Source organism: Tachysurus vachellii, chromosome 1 (genome assembly GCF_030014155.1).
Source record: "Tachysurus vachellii isolate PV-2020 chromosome 1, HZAU_Pvac_v1, whole genome shotgun sequence".
NCBI classification, from domain to species: Eukaryota; Metazoa; Chordata; class Actinopteri; order Siluriformes; family Bagridae; genus Tachysurus; species Tachysurus vachellii.
In genome coordinates this window covers 12,407,094-12,424,935 of record NC_083460.1, presented here as the reverse complement: position 1 = coordinate 12,424,935, position 17,842 = coordinate 12,407,094, and the positions used below count along the sequence as shown (strand labels likewise).

General features: G+C 39.4%; 1 protein-coding gene and 4 non-coding genes across 5 annotated transcripts; all 5 read left to right on the top strand.

Annotated features, from left to right (window-relative positions):
* The first annotated feature begins 358 nt into the window (after positions 1 to 358).
* LOC132857104 (5S ribosomal RNA) lies at positions 359 to 477 on the top strand. The gene has a single exon (XR_009649484.1). It is a non-coding gene; the product is annotated as a 5S ribosomal RNA (ribosomal RNA).
* A 1,357-nt stretch (positions 478 to 1,834) lies between these two features.
* LOC132857100 (5S ribosomal RNA) lies at positions 1,835 to 1,953 on the top strand. The gene has a single exon (XR_009649483.1). It is a non-coding gene; the product is annotated as a 5S ribosomal RNA (ribosomal RNA).
* Positions 1,954 to 3,304: 1,351 nt separating this feature from the next.
* LOC132857270 (5S ribosomal RNA) lies at positions 3,305 to 3,423 on the top strand. The gene has a single exon (XR_009649519.1). It is a non-coding gene; the product is annotated as a 5S ribosomal RNA (ribosomal RNA).
* Positions 3,424 to 4,749: 1,326 nt separating this feature from the next.
* LOC132857262 (5S ribosomal RNA) lies at positions 4,750 to 4,868 on the top strand. The gene has a single exon (XR_009649518.1). It is a non-coding gene; the product is annotated as a 5S ribosomal RNA (ribosomal RNA).
* A 7,443-nt stretch (positions 4,869 to 12,311) lies between these two features.
* Positions 12,312 to 17,588, top strand: fitm1l (fat storage inducing transmembrane protein 1, like). The gene is made up of 2 exons (XM_060872830.1): positions 12,312 to 12,669; positions 15,283 to 17,588. The coding sequence occupies exons 1-2, from the start codon at positions 12,491 to 12,493 to the stop codon at positions 15,920 to 15,922; spliced, it is 819 nt and encodes a 272-aa protein (XP_060728813.1). The 5' UTR covers positions 12,312 to 12,490; the 3' UTR covers positions 15,923 to 17,588.
* The last annotated feature ends 254 nt before the right edge of the window (positions 17,589 to 17,842 follow it).

Below are 17,842 nucleotides of genomic sequence, written 5' to 3'. Positions count from 1 at the left end.
TGGAGGTAGCAGTGATGAGGATGTTTACGTTCTTTTGAGGAGTGACGAGGATGGACTGGATTAGGAACGAGCACATCAGAAGGACAGCTCAGGTTGGCTGTTTTGGGGACAAGGTCAGAGAGACTAGTTTAAGATGGTTTGGACATGTACAGAGGAGGCAGATGGTTATATTGGTAGAAGGATGTTGGATATAGACCTGCTGGGTAAAAGGGTCGAGAAGAAGGCCAAAGAGGAGATATATGGATGTGTTAAAAGAGGACATGAAGTATAACAGCACATTGATAAAGAAGTGTATGCATTTTAAGAGACGCCTTCGCCAGCATGCACTATAAAAGGAGCGTAGTGCGGGGCCTCTTTCGCTTACGGCCATACCACCCTGAGAACGCCCGATCTCGTCCGATCTCGGAAGCTAAGCAGGGTCGGGCCTGGTTAGTACTTGGATGGGAGACCGCCTGGGAATACCAGGTGCTGTAAGCTTTTTCAGCCGCGCTTTCAAATGCGGCTGCTGCAACTTTTACAACGCAAAACCCGCTTCAGCTCTCTTTCAATTATTACTACACAGAGACAACATGGAGAGACACATATGACAAAGTCAAGAACAAATCAATCAACACAAATTCATGCCCAAATTACAAAGTATTTTTCACCTTGTGTCTTCCGTCATTCATTCATTCCCTTTTAACTTCATTTATTCTTTTTAATTACTCTTTATTTTCAATTTTCTACAAACTTTTTTTGCCATAAAGTTATTTATACACTATGGTACATAATGTATGTTTCCAGATGGGATGGACTTCTTGTCGTAGTTATCATAGTCACAGTTCTTGATGATTCTTCTCGGGATAATTATTATTATTATTATTATTATTATTATTATTATTATTATTATTATTATTATACTGTTAGTAATAGTCGACGTAGTAGCATTTGCACTTATAAGCTGTCTCAGAAACTTGCACAAACATCTAGATATTACACATTGCTTCAGATGATGTACACTTTTCTTTCTAGAAACGTTCTACTCATACAATGGCAAGTAATGCAAATCTAAGTTCTGTTTAATCTTCTCTTGATAATAAAGGCATTCTATTCATTTTAGTTCCCTCCTACTGTGGTCATTAACTATAATTGTGTATCAATTTAATCCATTTATTTGTTTATTCGTCCAATCAACTCCAGAACTGCTTCAGGAACTTGTGTAAAGCCTGTCTTGATAGACTCGTCCAGCCAATGTTGTAAATGCAGAGAGTGAGGGAGAGAGAGAGTGAGAGAGAGAGAGAGAGCGAGAGAGAGAGAGAGAGAGAGAGAGAGAGAGCTCGTCACGCGTGCTCTTCGCGGCCCCACACTCCAGTTCAGTTGGTGGCGGTAATGCGTCTAAATCCTGAAGATGGAAGAAGAGAGCAGGCGTGTAGCCCTTGTAGTTGAATGGGCTTTTGAATTGTTGATGTGAATTGTTTTAACGGCACTAATAAATGACGCAAGAAAAGTATGCGTGTAATGAGCTGTAAATAGACTGTGCACAGTCACGGTTGTTTGTGTTGCAGCAAGTTGATGTGTTGTATGAGTTTTGTAAGCCGTGCATGTGGCATTAGAATGAAGCAAGAAGCTAAGACTGAAGGTGCCTGTTTAAAAACGTATGTAAATAAAGCGGATAAGCACGAAGTGAAGAGTGACGTGTTGTACGTGTGTGCAGGTGGTGAGGAAAGAAAATGTTGTTTTGCAGTAAAAAGCTTCGGTCCCCGTGCGACAGCACATTGATAAAGAAGTGTATGCATTTTAAGAGACGCCTTCGCCAGCATGCACTATAAAAGGAGCGTAGTGCGGGGCCTCTTTCGCTTACGGCCATACCACCCTGAGAACGCCCGATCTCGTCCGATCTCGGAAGCTAAGCAGGGTCGGGCCTGGTTAGTACTTGGATGGGAGACCGCCTGGGAATACCAGGTGCTGTAAGCTTTTTCAGCCGCGCTTTCAAATGCGGCTGCTGCAACTTTTACACCGCAAAACCCGCTTCAGCTCTCTTTCAATTATTACTACACAGAGACAACATGGAGAGACACATATGACAAAATCAAGAACAAATCAATCAACACAAATTCATGCCCAAATTACAAAGTATTTTTCACCTTGTGTCTTCCGTCATTCATTCATTCCCTTTTAACTTCATTTATTCTTTTTAATTACTCTTTATTTTCAATTTTCTACAAACTTTTTTTGCCATAAAGTTATTTATACACTATGGTACATAATGTATGTTTCCAGATGGGATGGACTTCTTGTCGTAGTTATCATAGTCACAGTTCTTGATGATTCTTCTCGGGATTATTATTATTATTATTATTATTATTATTATTATTATTATTATACTGTTAGTAATAGTCGACGTAGTAGCATTTGCACTTATAAGCTGTCTCAGAAACTTGCACAAACATCTAGATATTACACATTGCTTCAGATGATGTACACTTTTCTTTCTAGAAACGTTCTACTCATACAATGGCAAGTAATGCAAATCTAAGTTCTGTTTAATCTTCTCTTGATAATAAAGGCATTCTATTCATTTTAGTTCCCTCCTACTGTGGTCATTAACTATAATTGTGTATCAATTTAATCCATTTATTTGTTTATTCGTCCAATCAACTCCAGAACTGCTTCAGGAACTTGTGTAAAGCCTGTCTTGATAGACTCGTCCAGCCAATGTTGTAAATGCAGAGAGTGAGGGAGAGAGAGAGTGAGAGAGAGAGAGCGAGAGAGAGAGAGAGAGAGAGAGAGAGAGACAGAGCGAGAGCTCGTCACGCGTGCTCTTCGCGGCCCCACACTCCAGTTCAGTTGGTGGCGGTAATGCGTCTAAATCCTGAAGATGGAAGAAGAGAGCAGGCGTGTAGCCCTTGTAGTTGAATGGGCTTTTGAATTGTTGATGTGAATTGTTTTAACGGCACTAATAAATGACGCAAGAAAAGTATGCGTGTAATGAGCTGTAAATAGACTGTGCACAGTCACGGTTGTTTGTGTTGCAGCAAGTTGATGTGTTGTATGAGTTTTGTAAGCCGTGCATGTGGCATTAGAATGAAGCAAGAAGCTAAGACTGAAGGTGCCTGTTTAAAAACGTATGTAAATAAAGCGGATAAGCACGAAGTGAAGAGTGACGTGTTGTACGTGTGTGCAGGTGGTGAGGAAAGAAAATGTTGTTTTGCAGTAAAAAGCTTCGGTCCCCGTGCGACAGCACATTGATAAAGAAGTGTATGCATTTTAAGAGACGCCTTCGCCAGCATGCACTATAAAAGGAGCGTAGTGCGGGGCCTCTTTCGCTTACGGCCATACCACCCTGAGAACGCCCGATCTCGTCCGATCTCGGAAGCTAAGCAGGGTCGGGCCTGGTTAGTACTTGGATGGGAGACCGCCTGGGAATACCAGGTGCTGTAAGCTTTTTCAGCCGCGCTTTCAAATGCGGCTGCTGCAACTTTTACACCGCAAAACCCGCTTCAGCTCTCTTTCAATTATTACTACACAGAGACAACATGGAGAGACACATATGACAAAATCAAGAACAAATCAATCAACACAAATTCATGCCCAAATTACAAAGTATTTTTCACCTTGTGTCTTCCGTCATTCATTCATTCCCTTTTAACTTCATTTATTCTTTTTAATTACTCTTTATTTTCAATTTTCTACAAACTTTTTTTGCCATAAAGTTATTTATACACTATGGTACATAATGTATGTTTCCAGATGGGATGGACTTCTTGTCGTAGTTATCATAGTCACAGTTCTTGATGATTCTTCTCGGGATTATTATTATTATTATTATTATTATTATTATTATTATTATTATTATTATTATTATTATACTGTTAGTAATAGTCGACGTAGTAGCATTTGCACTTATAAGCTGTCTCAGAAACTTGCACAAACATCTAGATATTACACATTGCTTCAGATGATGTACACTTTTCTTTCTAGAAACGTTCTACTCATACAATGGCAAGTAATGCAAATCTAAGTTCTGTTTAATCTTCTCTTGATAATAAAGGCATTCTATTCATTTTAGTTCCCTCCTACTGTGGTCATTAACTATAATTGTGTATCAATTTAATCCATTTATTTGTTTATTCGTCCAATCAACTCCAGAACTGCTTCAGGAACTTGTGTAAAGCCTGTCTTGATAGACTCGTCCAGCCAATGTTGTAAATGCAGAGAGTGAGGGAGAGAGAGAGTGAGAGAGAGAGAGAGCTCGTCACGCGTGCTCTTCGCGGCCCCACACTCCAGTTCAGTTGGTGGCGGTAATGCGTCTAAATCCTGAAGATGGAAGAAGAGAGCAGGCGTGTAGCCCTTGTAGTTGAATGGGCTTTTGAATTGTTGATGTGAATTGTTTTAACGGCACTAATAAATGACGCAAGAAAAGTATGCGTGTAATGAGCTGTAAATAGACTGTGCACAGTCACGGTTGTTTGTGTTGCAGCAAGTTGATGTGTTGTATGAGTTTTGTAAGCCGTGCATGTGGCATTAGAATGAAGCAAGAAGCTAAGACTGAAGGTGCCTGTTTAAAAACGTATGTAAATAAAGCGGATAAGCACGAAGTGAAGAGTGACGTGTTGTACGTGTGTGCAGGTGGTGAGGAAAGAAAATGTTGTTTTGCAGTAAAAAGCTTCGGTCCCCGTGCGACAGCACATTGATAAAGAAGTGTATGCATTTTAAGAGACGCCTTCGCCAGCATGCACTATAAAAGGAGCGTAGTGCGGGGCCTCTTTCGCTTACGGCCATACCACCCTGAGAACGCCCGATCTCGTCCGATCTCGGAAGCTAAGCAGGGTCGGGCCTGGTTAGTACTTGGATGGGAGACCGCCTGGGAATACCAGGTGCTGTAAGCTTTTTCAGCCGCGCTTTCAAATGCGGCTGCTGCAACTTTTACACCGCAAAACCCGCTTCAGCTCTCTTTCAATTATTACTACACAGAGACAACATGGAGAGACACATATGACAAAATCAAGAACAAATCAATCAACACAAATTCATGCCCAAATTACAAAGTATTTTTCACCTTGTGTCTTCCGTCATTCATTCATTCCCTTTTAACTTCATTTATTCTTTTTAATTACTCTTTATTTTCAATTTTCTACAAACTTTTTTTGCCATAAAGTTATTTATACACTATGGTACATAATGTATGTTTCCAGATGGGATGGACTTCTTGTCGTAGTTATCATAGTCACAGTTCTTGATGATTCTTCTCGGGATTATTATTATTATTATTATTATTATTATTATTATTATTATTATTATTATTATACTGTTAGTAATAGTCGACGTAGTAGCATTTGCACTTATAAGCTGTCTCAGAAACTTGCACAAACATCTAGATATTACACATTGCTTCAGATGATGTACACTTTTCTTTCTAGAAACGTTCTACTCATACAATGGCAAGTAATGCAAATCTAAGTTCTGTTTAATCTTCTCTTGATAATAAAGGCATTCTATTCATTTTAGTTCCCTCCTACTGTGGTCATTAACTATAATTGTGTATCAATTTAATCCATTTATTTGTTTATTCGTCCAATCAACTCCAGAACTGCTTCAGGAACTTGTGTAAAGCCTGTCTTGATAGACTCGTCCAGCCAATGTTGTAAATGCAGAGAGTGAGGGAGAGAGAGAGAGAGTGAGAGAGAGAGAGAGAGAGAGAGAGAGAGAGAGAGAGAGAGAGAGAGATTATTACTACACAGAGACAACATGGAGAGACACATATGACAAAATCAAGAACAAATCAATCAACACAAATTCATGCCCAAATTACAAAGTATTTTTCACCTTGTGTCTTCCGTCATTCATTCATTCCCTTTTAACTTCATTTATTCTTTTTAATTACTCTTTATTTTCAATTTTCTTCTTTTTTTTTTCAATTTTCTTTTAACTTTTTTTGCCATAAAGTTATTTATACACTATGGTACATAATGTATGTTTCCAGATGGGATGCACTTCTTGTCGTAGTTATCATAGTCACAGTTCTTGATGATTCTAGTAGCATTTGCACTTATAAGCTGTCTCAGAAACTTGCACAAACATCCAAATATTACACGTTGCTTCAGATTATGTACACTTCACTTTCTAGATATGTTCTACTCATACAATGGCAAGTAATGCAAATGTAATTGTGTATCAATTTAATCCATTTATTTGTTTATTCATCCAATCAACTCCAGAACTGCTTCAAGAACTTGTGTAAAGCCTGTCTTGATAGATTCGTCCAGCCAATGTTGTAAATGCAGCGAGTGAAGGAGAGAGAGAGAGTGAGAGAGAGCGAGAGTGTGAGAGAGAGCGAGAGAGAAAGAGAGAGAGAGAGAGAGAACGTGTGAGAGAGAAAAAGATACTAAGATAAGATATACCTTTATTCGTCAAACAATGCGGAAATTTCTCTGTTACAGCAGCAAAGAAATAGAAATGCAAATATATAAAAAAAAATAAAGACATAATATACTATACAGTATATGCACAACACATGTATAAATACAAAGAAGAAAAAAGAGACCAGGATTAAGTAGTTACGCTAACAGACATATTGCACACAGGTAATATTGCATGTTTTTAAAATTTCTGTTATTGCACATGTGTTGTTTAAAATACTTTGTTATTGTTATTACTGCAGTTCAACAGTAATCCAATGTGTATTATGGTGACTGGTTCACTGGGAGCAGCTTTGATTGTAAAGTCTAATAGCAGCAGGGAGAAAAGGCAGTCTGTATCGCTCTTTCAGACACTTAGGATGTAACAGTCTGTCACTGAAGGAGTGAGGTGAGAGTCGTTCTCCAGCAATGATGATAGTTTTGCTACCATCCTCCTTTTTCCCACCTCCTGTACAGTGTCCAGAGGAATCCCCAGGACTGAGCTGGCCTTCCTAGTCAGCTTGTCCAGTCTCTTCCTTTCTGCAGTAAAGATGCTCTGCACCAGCATACCACTCCATAGAATATGGCTGAGGCCACCACAGAGTCCAAAAAGGTCTTCAGTAGCTCTCCCTGCACTCCAACAGACCTTAGTCTCCTCAGCAGAAAGAGTCTGCTCTGTCCTTTCGTATAGATTGCCGCAGTATTGTCCTTTTCCTGAATGATAACTGGTGGCAATGAGGTTTATTTGTGCCTACGGAAATCCACCACCACTTCTTTGGTTTCCCCACATTTAACTGGAGGCAGCTCCATTGGCACCAGTTCACAAAGCTCTGGATCAGTCCTCTGTACTCCCTGTCATCATCATCTGTGATCAGACCGACAATGACAGAGTCATCAGAGAACTTTCCCTTTTCCACCAAAAAGACCGGGTGCTGGTTCAGAGCTAGTGCTGGTGCTGGTGCTGGTTCGAATTTGATTCCACTGGCGAGCCTTCTAAGAACTGGTTTGCCTTTCCATGGGCTAGAGAGCCATCACAGGGCCAAGTGTACACTGTATACGTCTCATCTTCCCCAGCAACATTAGCGCAGCAGCAGCAAACATAAACACATCAACAATGGTGGATGTTGATATACTGTTAATGCTCATGGCTTTGCGAACCTACATTGGCATCCAAACTCGGCGAATCCAATGTGTACGTGCAGCTTGATGTAATTTGTATAAACAGAGGTTGCAATCGAGAAAGTACATAACATTAGCCTTAGCATGTAGCTACCTACTATCATGTGTGCTGATAATTGACCATATTGCAGTACATTACCAAAGGCGCTAACAGTAGCATTGCCCCAGCCCCTGACGTAAGCGGTTCTTAAGTCTATACCAGCAAGATTTTGGTGCTACTTAAGAACCACTTTTCCTGGTTCAGAGCCGGTGCTTTGAGTGTCGAAAAAGAAATAACTGGTTTCAAATTAGGCTCTGTCTCCGAACCAGCACGCAAACTGCCTTGGTGGAAAAGGGGCACAAGTCAGGCTCACAGTCATGAGGCCTCACATAATGTGGTCAGCCTGTAAGGTAGTCCAATATCCAGGCAGACAGATGATGGTCCACTCCCATGTACACCATCTTATCCCTCAGGAGCACAGGTTGGATGGTGTTAAAAGCACTAGAGAAGTTAAAAAGCATGATTCTCACTGTGCTCCATGGAAAAGGCTGGGAGCACAGTGAGAGTCATGGGCGTCCCTGCTTAGACTGCTGCCCCCGCGACCCAGCCCCGGATAAGCGGTAGAAGATGGATGGATGGAGCGATGACAGCATCTTCCACTCCAATGCCAAGTTGGTAGGCAAACTGAAGTGGATCCATTAATGAGCTCTCAGGTCAGAGATGATTGAGCACTGGGGGGGTGGGTGAGGGGGGGTGGAAGGGTGGGGTGTTAGGTGTGTTGTGTGTAGGCTGTGAGCTGATAGCAGTGCAGAGAGAGGTGGAGCTGGAGCATCTTAGGAGGGGTTGAAGGGGGGTTGCAGCAGAGGGGGACTGGATGGGGGCAGGGTAGGGTAGCTGATCAAATCTGTTAAAGCAGTGATTCCCAACCCCCTGTCCCCGGACCGGTGCCGGATTTTTTTTTTATAATAATAATAATTGTCTTTGTTAAGTGCTATGACATGTCATGTTATTTAATCCAAAACATAAACAATAAATAAATTAAAATGTGTTTCTTTGAGCGCCTTGCGATTGCTTAGCAACGTGTCGTATCTGAACGGACTGCAAAAAAAGCGCGGTGCACCTGAAGTGACCGAAGTATGTGGAGAGATGAGCGGGCCTCAGCAAACTTCAATGGCTAATTTCATTGCGGGCAGTTCTGGTAAAAAGAAAGGCGATGACCAACTCGAAAATAGCGAGAGAGAAAAAAATGTCAAGCTTCAATCGTAAATACGATACCTCATACATTAGGTATGGATTTACGACAACAGGCGATTCCGTGGTGCCAAATCCGTTGTGTGTTATTTGTGGTGAAAAACTTTGCAATGAAGCCGTCAAAACTTCAGCGGCACTTAATCACCAAACACCCAACTCTCAAAGACAAAACAGAAGAGTTTTTCAAAAGAAAGAAACGTGAGTTGGACGCTCAGCGGCAAGTTTTGATAACAGACTGTAAGCTGGTTTTCGTTCATATTTGTGAAGCAGATTTCGTTTTATTGTATCCTGGAATTTGTGTGCATTGTTTTGGATGCATATATGTTTTTTATGGATGCCCAGGAAGAACAAATAGGCTATAGTAATATCAACTAGATTTGTAAAGTTTGTCGCGTCAAACTTTGATGTTGGCTTTGACGATGCAAGTATTCGCAAAGGCTGGTGCTTTTTGGAGGCGAGTGGACATAAGGGTCAGTGTTACTTTTGGAAGCAAGTAGACAGAAAGCTAGGGTGCCAAAACATTTGGAAGTAAGTGGAGACGAGCATGTGATGTCATCCGAATACTCTTGAGGAAGTTCCCCACATTGGGCTGAGTGTTTTTATGTCACATGTCCATGTGCTAATTTTTAATTTTCATGTGACATCACATGACGTCACATGACGTCATCAGAATACATGTGAGGAAGTTCCCCTCATTGTTCTGAGTGTTTTGATATGTCACATGTCCATGTTGTAGAAAGTTTTTTGATTTTGCATATTTTGGGGCGGGGCTGCAGCTCAACCGAAAGGCCAGTCAACACCAATTTAAAAATTTGTTCAGAGTATCACCCTAAAGGAGCTGGCCGAGTCTGGAGTAGATAGTTCAAAAGCTTGCCAAGTTATAAACCTCCAAAATTTATAATAGGAGTCTATGGGAAAAAAGGCCACTTTGAGACCCGGTACCGGAAGTACCAGTACTCAGATCGCTTATAAAAGTAATAGCAACAAACTTCAGACCAGGGTCTACAACATATCCGAATTTGGTGCATGTAGCTCGAAAGCCCTAGGAGGAGTTACTCTTGATAGATTTTTGTCTAAGCTTAAATAGGAAAACAAAATGTTGGCTTCTACAAAGCCAACATAATAAGCAGTTCATATTCTGTTCTCATTGGTCTGGTCTGGTATTTTTTGTTAAAGGTTAAAGCTTAATCTCTAATTTTATACTTTTAAAAATTATTGGCTGAAATCACTGTGTGTTTGCTATTGTATTCTAAAACTGTCTGACTGTTGAAACTGGCTCTTATTTTCATACAAGAACCTTTGTACCATAAAGAACCTTTCATACAAGCCTTTGTTGTCACCTGTTGGTGAGTGAAAACACTAAGTTGCTGTTGAAGTGATTGTCTTTAGTGGTTCTGGAGAGATTTGACAGGTAAATTGGACTGGTATTTTCATACAATTTGCCATTACTGCCACCTGCTAGTGAGTGAGTGAGTGAGTGCTGTGTAAGTTGCTTTTGAAGTAGACCTAATTGTATGGGAGAAAAGGGAAACATTTTGTGAACCGGTCTCCCATACAATTATAATTACTATAATTAAATGATAGGCTGTTACTGTTTTACACAGTGATATGTTCCAAACGATGCATCTTAAAATTGAGGCATTAAAATTGACAACTGGTCCCTGGAATTTCTTTTATGAATAAGCTGGTCCCCGGCACAAAAAAGGTTCGGAACCCCTGAGTTAAAGAATAGATTTAGATCATTCAGTTATTAGGTCACCCTCAGCCTGAGAGCTGGGCTCCTTATGACCAGTGATGGTTTTGAGCCCCTTCCACACACCACTGACGTTGTTCTGCTGCAGCTGATCCTACATCTTTCTCCTGTAGCATGCTTTTCCTTCCCTGATCTTCTTTCTCAGTTTTCTCTGGACAGTTTTCAGCTCTTCCTTGTTTCCCGATTTAAAAACCCTCTTCTTCTCTTTAAGGAGCGTCTTTATATCAGGGTTGATCCATGGTTTGTTGTTGGGAAAACACCATACAGTCCTGGTAGGTGCAGTATTCTCCACACAGAAGCTGATATAGTCAGTAATACAGTCTATTAGATTGTCAACATCCTTACACAATTGTAAGGATTACTGTAGGATTACTGTTACTGTAGCTAAAAGTATGTGATTACCCAATTCCTCCCTGTCTTTCAGAGCCACACTGGTCACATCAGACCATGTCCTCACTATGCGGGAGGCAGCTGGTTGCTTGCATACAAGGGGTTTGTACTCAGGTTGGGATCCGATCTTCCCAAGGGGGGGGAGGGGTGCTGAAGGGTAAGCCTCCTTTGAGTTTGCATAAAATAAATCCAATGTTTTATTGTCTCTGGTGTGGCATGGAACATACTGGGTGCATGTGGGCAGAGTGGAGGATGGAGGGGCATGATTGAAATCTCAATCTGAGATAATGAGAAGGGCGTTTGGGCTCTGTGTTAACATACTGTTAGTAATAGTCGATGTAGTAGCATTTGCACTGATAAGCTGTCTCAGAAACTCACACAAACATCTAGATATTACACATTGCTTCAGATTATATACACTTTACAGTACTTTCTAGATACGTTCTACTTATACAATGGCAAGTAATGCAAATCTAACTTCTGTTTAATCTTCTCTTGATAATAAAGGTATTCTATTCATTTTAGTTCCCTCTTACTGTGCTCATTAACTGTGTTCCTAAAATTCTTTAAATATAAGTGTTTGTTTGGAAATGGTTTTCCATTGATTCCTCTCCGGCAAGTAAGGCAGTTATGACAGTATATTGTTATTTCAATAATCCTTCATTGTAGCCTTCTTATACTACCATTCAGAATTTGTATCATTGTGCATTTGTTGAATTAAATTAATTCTAGATGCCTAATATGTGAGTGTTTATCCACATTAAAGTGGTTTAATAATTAAATCAAAATCTGCAAGTTACTGTAGCTAAACGTTTAGTTGGATATACTTTAGATAAATGTATGGAAAATGCTGGCATGTTTTTTTTTTTTTTACGGTTGGTAGAATTAATTAAAACACAGTTAGCTAAAATAGATCTATTCCAATAATAACATCCACATCAATTTTCTAAGATAAAAAAAAAATAAAGAACCATGTTGAGATCAAATAAAATAATTACTTAATTGTTGGTACATATTACTTATAGGTATACGAGTAGAATGCACTTAATTTTGTAATTATGGGAAACCAGTTAAAATTATTAAAATAATTAGTTAATAATAATTTCAACAACGTTTCTGTGGAGTGCATGAAGTGTCATATGTATACAGACAGACAGCGATGTTGGTCGTGCTGAGCTGTTTATGGTATAACAGAAAGTAAGGTCAATAATAACAGACAGACACAGGCTTTGACACCAACAGCTGAATCTAAGAATAGGCAGTGCAGAACACATGGGAAGACTTCGGTACTGTCCAGTTCCTAAATATAGTAAGTTGGAGACTAGTGACTGGTTGTGGGTGGTGGGGTAAGTGGTGCAGGGATTGGAAAGGAACCCTCCTACATGCATGACACAAAAGACACTAACAAGCTAGACATAGATGTGTGCTGATGATTAGAAAACGAACTTCAGAAGTAGAAATCAATGCACTGGATCAATATTTAGAATATATTGTAACTACACTTGGAAGCTGAAGTTTTAACAGGAGGGCTTACAACTGCCTCAGGTCTTAGTGCTTCAAATGTTTCTGAACTCTTTACTTGTGGTCATAACTGACCTGGCTGCTGCATTGCTGGGCAATGCATTATTTCGACGCCATTTCCATTTGTTTCTGTCAGCCGTTGTCATGTTCGGACCCTTGCTGAATTTATGGGTATCCCACTATAGTATTTTTGCGAAGAGGAGCCATTATCTTTACAGGTGAGCTGCCTAGATCTTACAGAACATACACATTCACTTATTAGGATTTTCTCTATCCAAGTTGCAAGAATTAGATTTTTTACTGTAAAGATTTAAAGACTATAACATTTCTAATTACAGCTATTATGAGATAGCTGTAATTAGAAATGTTATAGTCTTTGAATCTTTACATTCTTGCAGTGTTTAAAATTTCAACGTTTCAAAATTTCCCCTTGTAGCTATAAAACATACAAATAAACAACTCTAGCATTCACAGTTTGTTAAGTGGTGACAATGTTCTACACACACTTACTAATACACTGTGTCAGATCTTTCAAAAAGCAAAAGCAGTAAAAGTCAAGTCAAGGGCAGGGAAATATGTTTCAATGTAATCCAATATAGTAAACATGTAAGCCCACTAACTATATTCCAAACTCATTATAATTAACAATAACCAGTGTTAAGGAACAACTGAACAGTTAACAGTTGTTAACATTGACACTAAAATGTATTTTTGCAAGAGTAGATTGTGCTGCAGTATAAACACATACAGACTGTACTGTTTACTGTTTCCTATAATATAAAAGCAAGAAATGTTTGTATAATTCCCATATAACACCAAGGATTTTAAGCTCTTAAAGGATATGGTTTTAATTCTCAATAGGTTTAACCAAGATAGTGTTTAATTTAATTTTATATTGAATAAAATATTATAACTAAGGTTTTGATTTAAAATTTCTCACAGTGGGATCAAAATAATAAATTCACATTTCTCACTCTTGTCATTAAATTTTTTTACTGTTAGTTTGACTGCAGTTACTGAATAGTTGACTAAAAAGTGGTTATTAAAAGTCATTCAGCTTGGTGTACTGGTAATAAAAAAGTAAATAATTATTCTATATTTTATTTGCAACCTCAAATAAAGGTTATAGTATCTAAGAATTTTAAATTACTATATATATATAAAATATATAAATCTGGATCATGATGTACCATCTTTGCCAAAGGTGTTGAAGCCAATTGTTATTGTACTCTGAAAGTTTTTTGATTTAAATTAGTTTAATTCTATCTGGAGGGGCACGGTGGCTTAGTGGTTAGCACGTTCGCCTCACACCTCCAGGGTTGGGGGTTTGATTCCCGCCTCCGCCTTGTGTGTGTGGAGTTTGCATGTTCTCCCCGTGCCTCGGGGGCTTCCTCCGGGTACTCCGGTTTCCTCCCCCGGTCCAAAGACATGCATGGTAGGTTGATTGGCATGCATGGTGTGTGATTGTGTGAGTGAATGAGAGTGTGTGTGTGTGCCCTGCGATGGGTTGGCACTCCATCCAGGGTGTATCCTGCCTTGATGCCCGATGACACCTGAGATAGGCACAGGCTCCCCATGACCCGAGGTAGTTCGGATAAGCGGTAGAAAATGAGAGTGTGAGAGTAATACTATCTGTTCCTTTTAAAATAAGTACATTCTGAAATATCACATCATACTCATCTTTTGATCTCAAACCTAAATGTTTTTAGTGCAGAGCAAAAAAAACACACATTCAAGCTCTGGCAGATTAGATAGAGACCATTGGTGAACAGCATATGGTTGTTAGCTTGATACTACCACCACCACGTTTTAGAGTGTGCATAGTGTTCTGAGGGGTATGACCAGTGATGGATTTCTACTAAACATAGGTGTGACAGAGGACTGTCTCAGGCCGAGACAGCCCACACACCTAATTCAACTTTCTAATTACGTCATAACGTCATCCTAACATCATCCAACCCTTACAGTTGTTTAGCCTTTTCCTTGACTGTACACTTGGGACTATTCTCATACACAAATACAGTCTCAATATATACATCCCTTCTCAACTGCCAATTCATACATAGACCAGGTAAGTTTAATCAGAACAGAACTTTTGTACCTATCTGAATATTTTTAGCCTGTGTTTGTTTGTTTTGTGGATTTGTGGACACATCTTCTGGGTCCAGTCACCCAAGGAAAGTGTGAGATGCTAAACGCAGGCAGCACTTCCTTAAAACAGACGTTTTCTGCACCACACTTGTGAGTTCCCACCCAACTGTCTGTTTCATGCTGCCATTTTAACAGGGTATAAATCTTTGTAAACTTTTTATATCCATTGTATATTCATCAATTTTTGTTTTACACATAATTTTGCAGACTATATCAATTGCCTGGCCATACTTCAATACTGTGGGCTATTTGGGGTAGATTCATGGCATTACCACCAGTTCACAAATTCAGTTCCAGGTTGTAATAGTACAAAATGTGTAAAAGTCTGATCAAGGTGAATACTTTACCAAGGCGCTGTACGTTAGAAAAAGGCCAATAAGATATTCAGAGATTATTTTACTTATAATTTATTTGTTTTCCGTACTGGTGATCTGTTTTTTTTTCTACCCAGATGTAAACAGATTTATATTACTGCAGCTAGCAGAGGACAGATGTTGCAGTACTGCTGTATGGTGGACAGTTTTATAGTTAATATTAGTGATCCTGTTGAGGAGAAACTAAAAATAACATGGTTCCGGAATGATGTATAATTATTTGTATTAAATTTTTGGAGACTGTATTAAAAATTGTGAGTTTTTGATGTTAAAAACAATGAAATTCTCTTTCTGTGTCTTCAACAGAGTTTTTCTGCGTTCAGGCTGGGGTTGGACCTGTATCTTTGTAGGCTCTTTTGTCTTCCTTCTGTCTTTATCTGTTCGGCGCTCCTTAACACTCACACTACGGCATCTCTCACGGCTGGCTGTAGCAGGTGGGCTGTGGCTGGGTTTCCGTAAACTGCTTAGTTTGCTGGAGAACGCCACAGGGAGCTGCTATGAGCCAATCAGTGGAGCTCATGAGCTTGCTGTAGCAGCTAATGAAGAAGGGCAGCCTTTATTGTTGTTACGAGAGGGTGAGACAAAGGCTGTTTGCATCAGCTCTGGCATGTTATGGCGGGGGTACGAGGTCTCTGAAGACATCTTTCTGCTTTCTTTTTGTTGCCTGCTGCTAGCTGAGGAGATGGCTGTGTTTGGGCCCTACTTGAACCTGGGTGGGATCTCTGGAGCACCCCTACGCATTCTGTTCTTATTCTGTGTCCTGTTGTTGAGTCTCTGGTTGTTCCTACTTTTCTGTCTACTTGCATATTTTCCTCAATTCCCAAATCAGCTCTTGGGTGGAGCTCTGGGGTGTCTGAGCTGGAGAGCAACATACCAGGGCTGGTACCATATGGGACCAAGCTGGTACTGCCCTGGAAGGCCTGGGTTGGGTCTTTTGACAACATAGGGACTAATAAAAATGTTAAAAACAATAACAAATATAAATTATTTAATTACATTGGGGTAAATATATTTGATGAATCATGTAATAAAGTTCCATTTGCAGTTTTGATCTACCTCTGTTTCAGACACATAATTGTAAAATATTTTGATCTAGTTAGTACACCCATTAAATTATCAAGTCACTGATGAGTTTTCTTCATTAACTTGGTCAGTAAGTATTTGCAGAAATAAACTTTAAATCAATTTAGAAAATCTTAAAGGAGACATTAATCTTTAAAAAAAATCAATACCTTAATCACTTCTGCAAAACTCCATGTGCATCTCCCCCATGTGTACAGACGTGCTAACATTACTGAGCAGAAATCCTAGGATCCAGAAAGGCCTGACTATACCACAGAATGTACCAGCAACATCTTTTCGATTAATTATAGCAAGGTCAGTTTGGATCCAAGCAGAAGTGTGTGCCTTCCTAAATCTTACTTTACTGAAGTTGGCACCTCTGCACCCATAGTAGCTGAAGACTAGTACTAGTACTAGCACAAACTGCAGGCAGCAATATAATTTCCTGCTGAGATTATGAATGTTATCAGATACCTTGATGCTGTGCACTTATGCCTGTACCTATATAAGAGTATATACTGTTTGCTGAGCTACCACTTAATACACTTTTACATAGTATTTGAACAGTCGTAGGACACTGAATTTAGCTTCCAGTCAAGAAAAAAAGAGCAGATGCTTTTATGTCACTCCATAATCTAGATTTGCTGATGAAGAACTAATAAATTCAAGCATCTAAAGTCAAATAAAGCATTTTCTTATATGGCTCTTTATTACAGACAACAAACGTTGATTTTCTACAACACTCCATTTTAGTCAGCTTGAGTCTCAATGTGCTTCAGTGTGTCAGTGATTTTCTTCCTTTAAGCATTCTACGTAGAATCACCTCGATGCCCCCACGTGTGCTAATCCTTTTAATCCAACCATGAGTCCTCTTTCGCTTGATGTTGTTTGGCTGATACTCAGTGCCTCTTTTCTTAGTGCGGACCTGCTGGAAGTGCCAGGGTGGTGAATGAAAGACGTCATTTCCCTTTGTCTTAGAGATTAGTGTTCTTTGCTCACCACCCATCCATGATGAGATCAGAGAGCTGATATTCCGCAGTTTACAGCAACTGGATTCTGCACCATTGCTCCTGAAAATGATAAACAATTATTAATCTTAATCTAACACGCACATGCCGGAAACCAGTTTAGGAAAATGTGTGTCCCAGAATAGCTGCAATAATGTGACCTTTTAAATAATCTTAAAATACTGGTGAAATCAGTGTAAAATGGTGTTTAGTCTGAACAACTACTAGTTGCAAAAACACATGCTGTGCTAGTCAGACTGGAAAGTCATGTTTACCAGTTGGGAAGTTATTTACCAGTTTACTTTAGTAAAATGATTAATAAATGTTTGAGATTGTCCAAAAGACTTACTGTTGTTAAACAAACAAAAAGATAAACAAAGAGTCAGTGGTAAAATAAAAATTGTTTTACACTGTGTGATTTCACTGTATGAGTTTATTGTGTGAAGATGATTACTTGTCACAGTGTAAAAGATGATCCAAATAACATCTCGGTTGAATTCAGATTGTATGCTAACATTTATTGTTAAGCTTTTCCAGCCTTTAAAGGGGTCAAAAACACTGTGTTTTGCACAGCTAATAAAAATATTTCATTCTCTTCAGTAGTAGAGAAGTTTTTGTCTCTGTTTCACTAAACAGTGAGAATATCACTTAACGCATTCTACAACCAAGGAATTGGACGTTTTGACTCCAGTGTAAAGTTAGCATACGCTGGATTTTCTCAGCAGTGTTAATCAGCGTGTTGCTGCCACCTAACGGCATTAAATAATATTGTTTGAGCGGTAAAGAAAGACGCTCAG

Bases quoted from the DNA above. Each gene is read 5' to 3' on its own strand.
- fitm1l (XM_060872830.1), top strand. From the start codon at position 12,491: ATGTTTCTGAACTCTTTACTTGTGGTCATAACTGACCTGGCTGCTGCA. The intron at 12,670-15,282 runs GTGAGCTGCCTA...TGTCTTCAACAG, and splicing joins AGGAGCCATTATCTTTACAG to AGTTTTTCTGCGTTCAGGCT.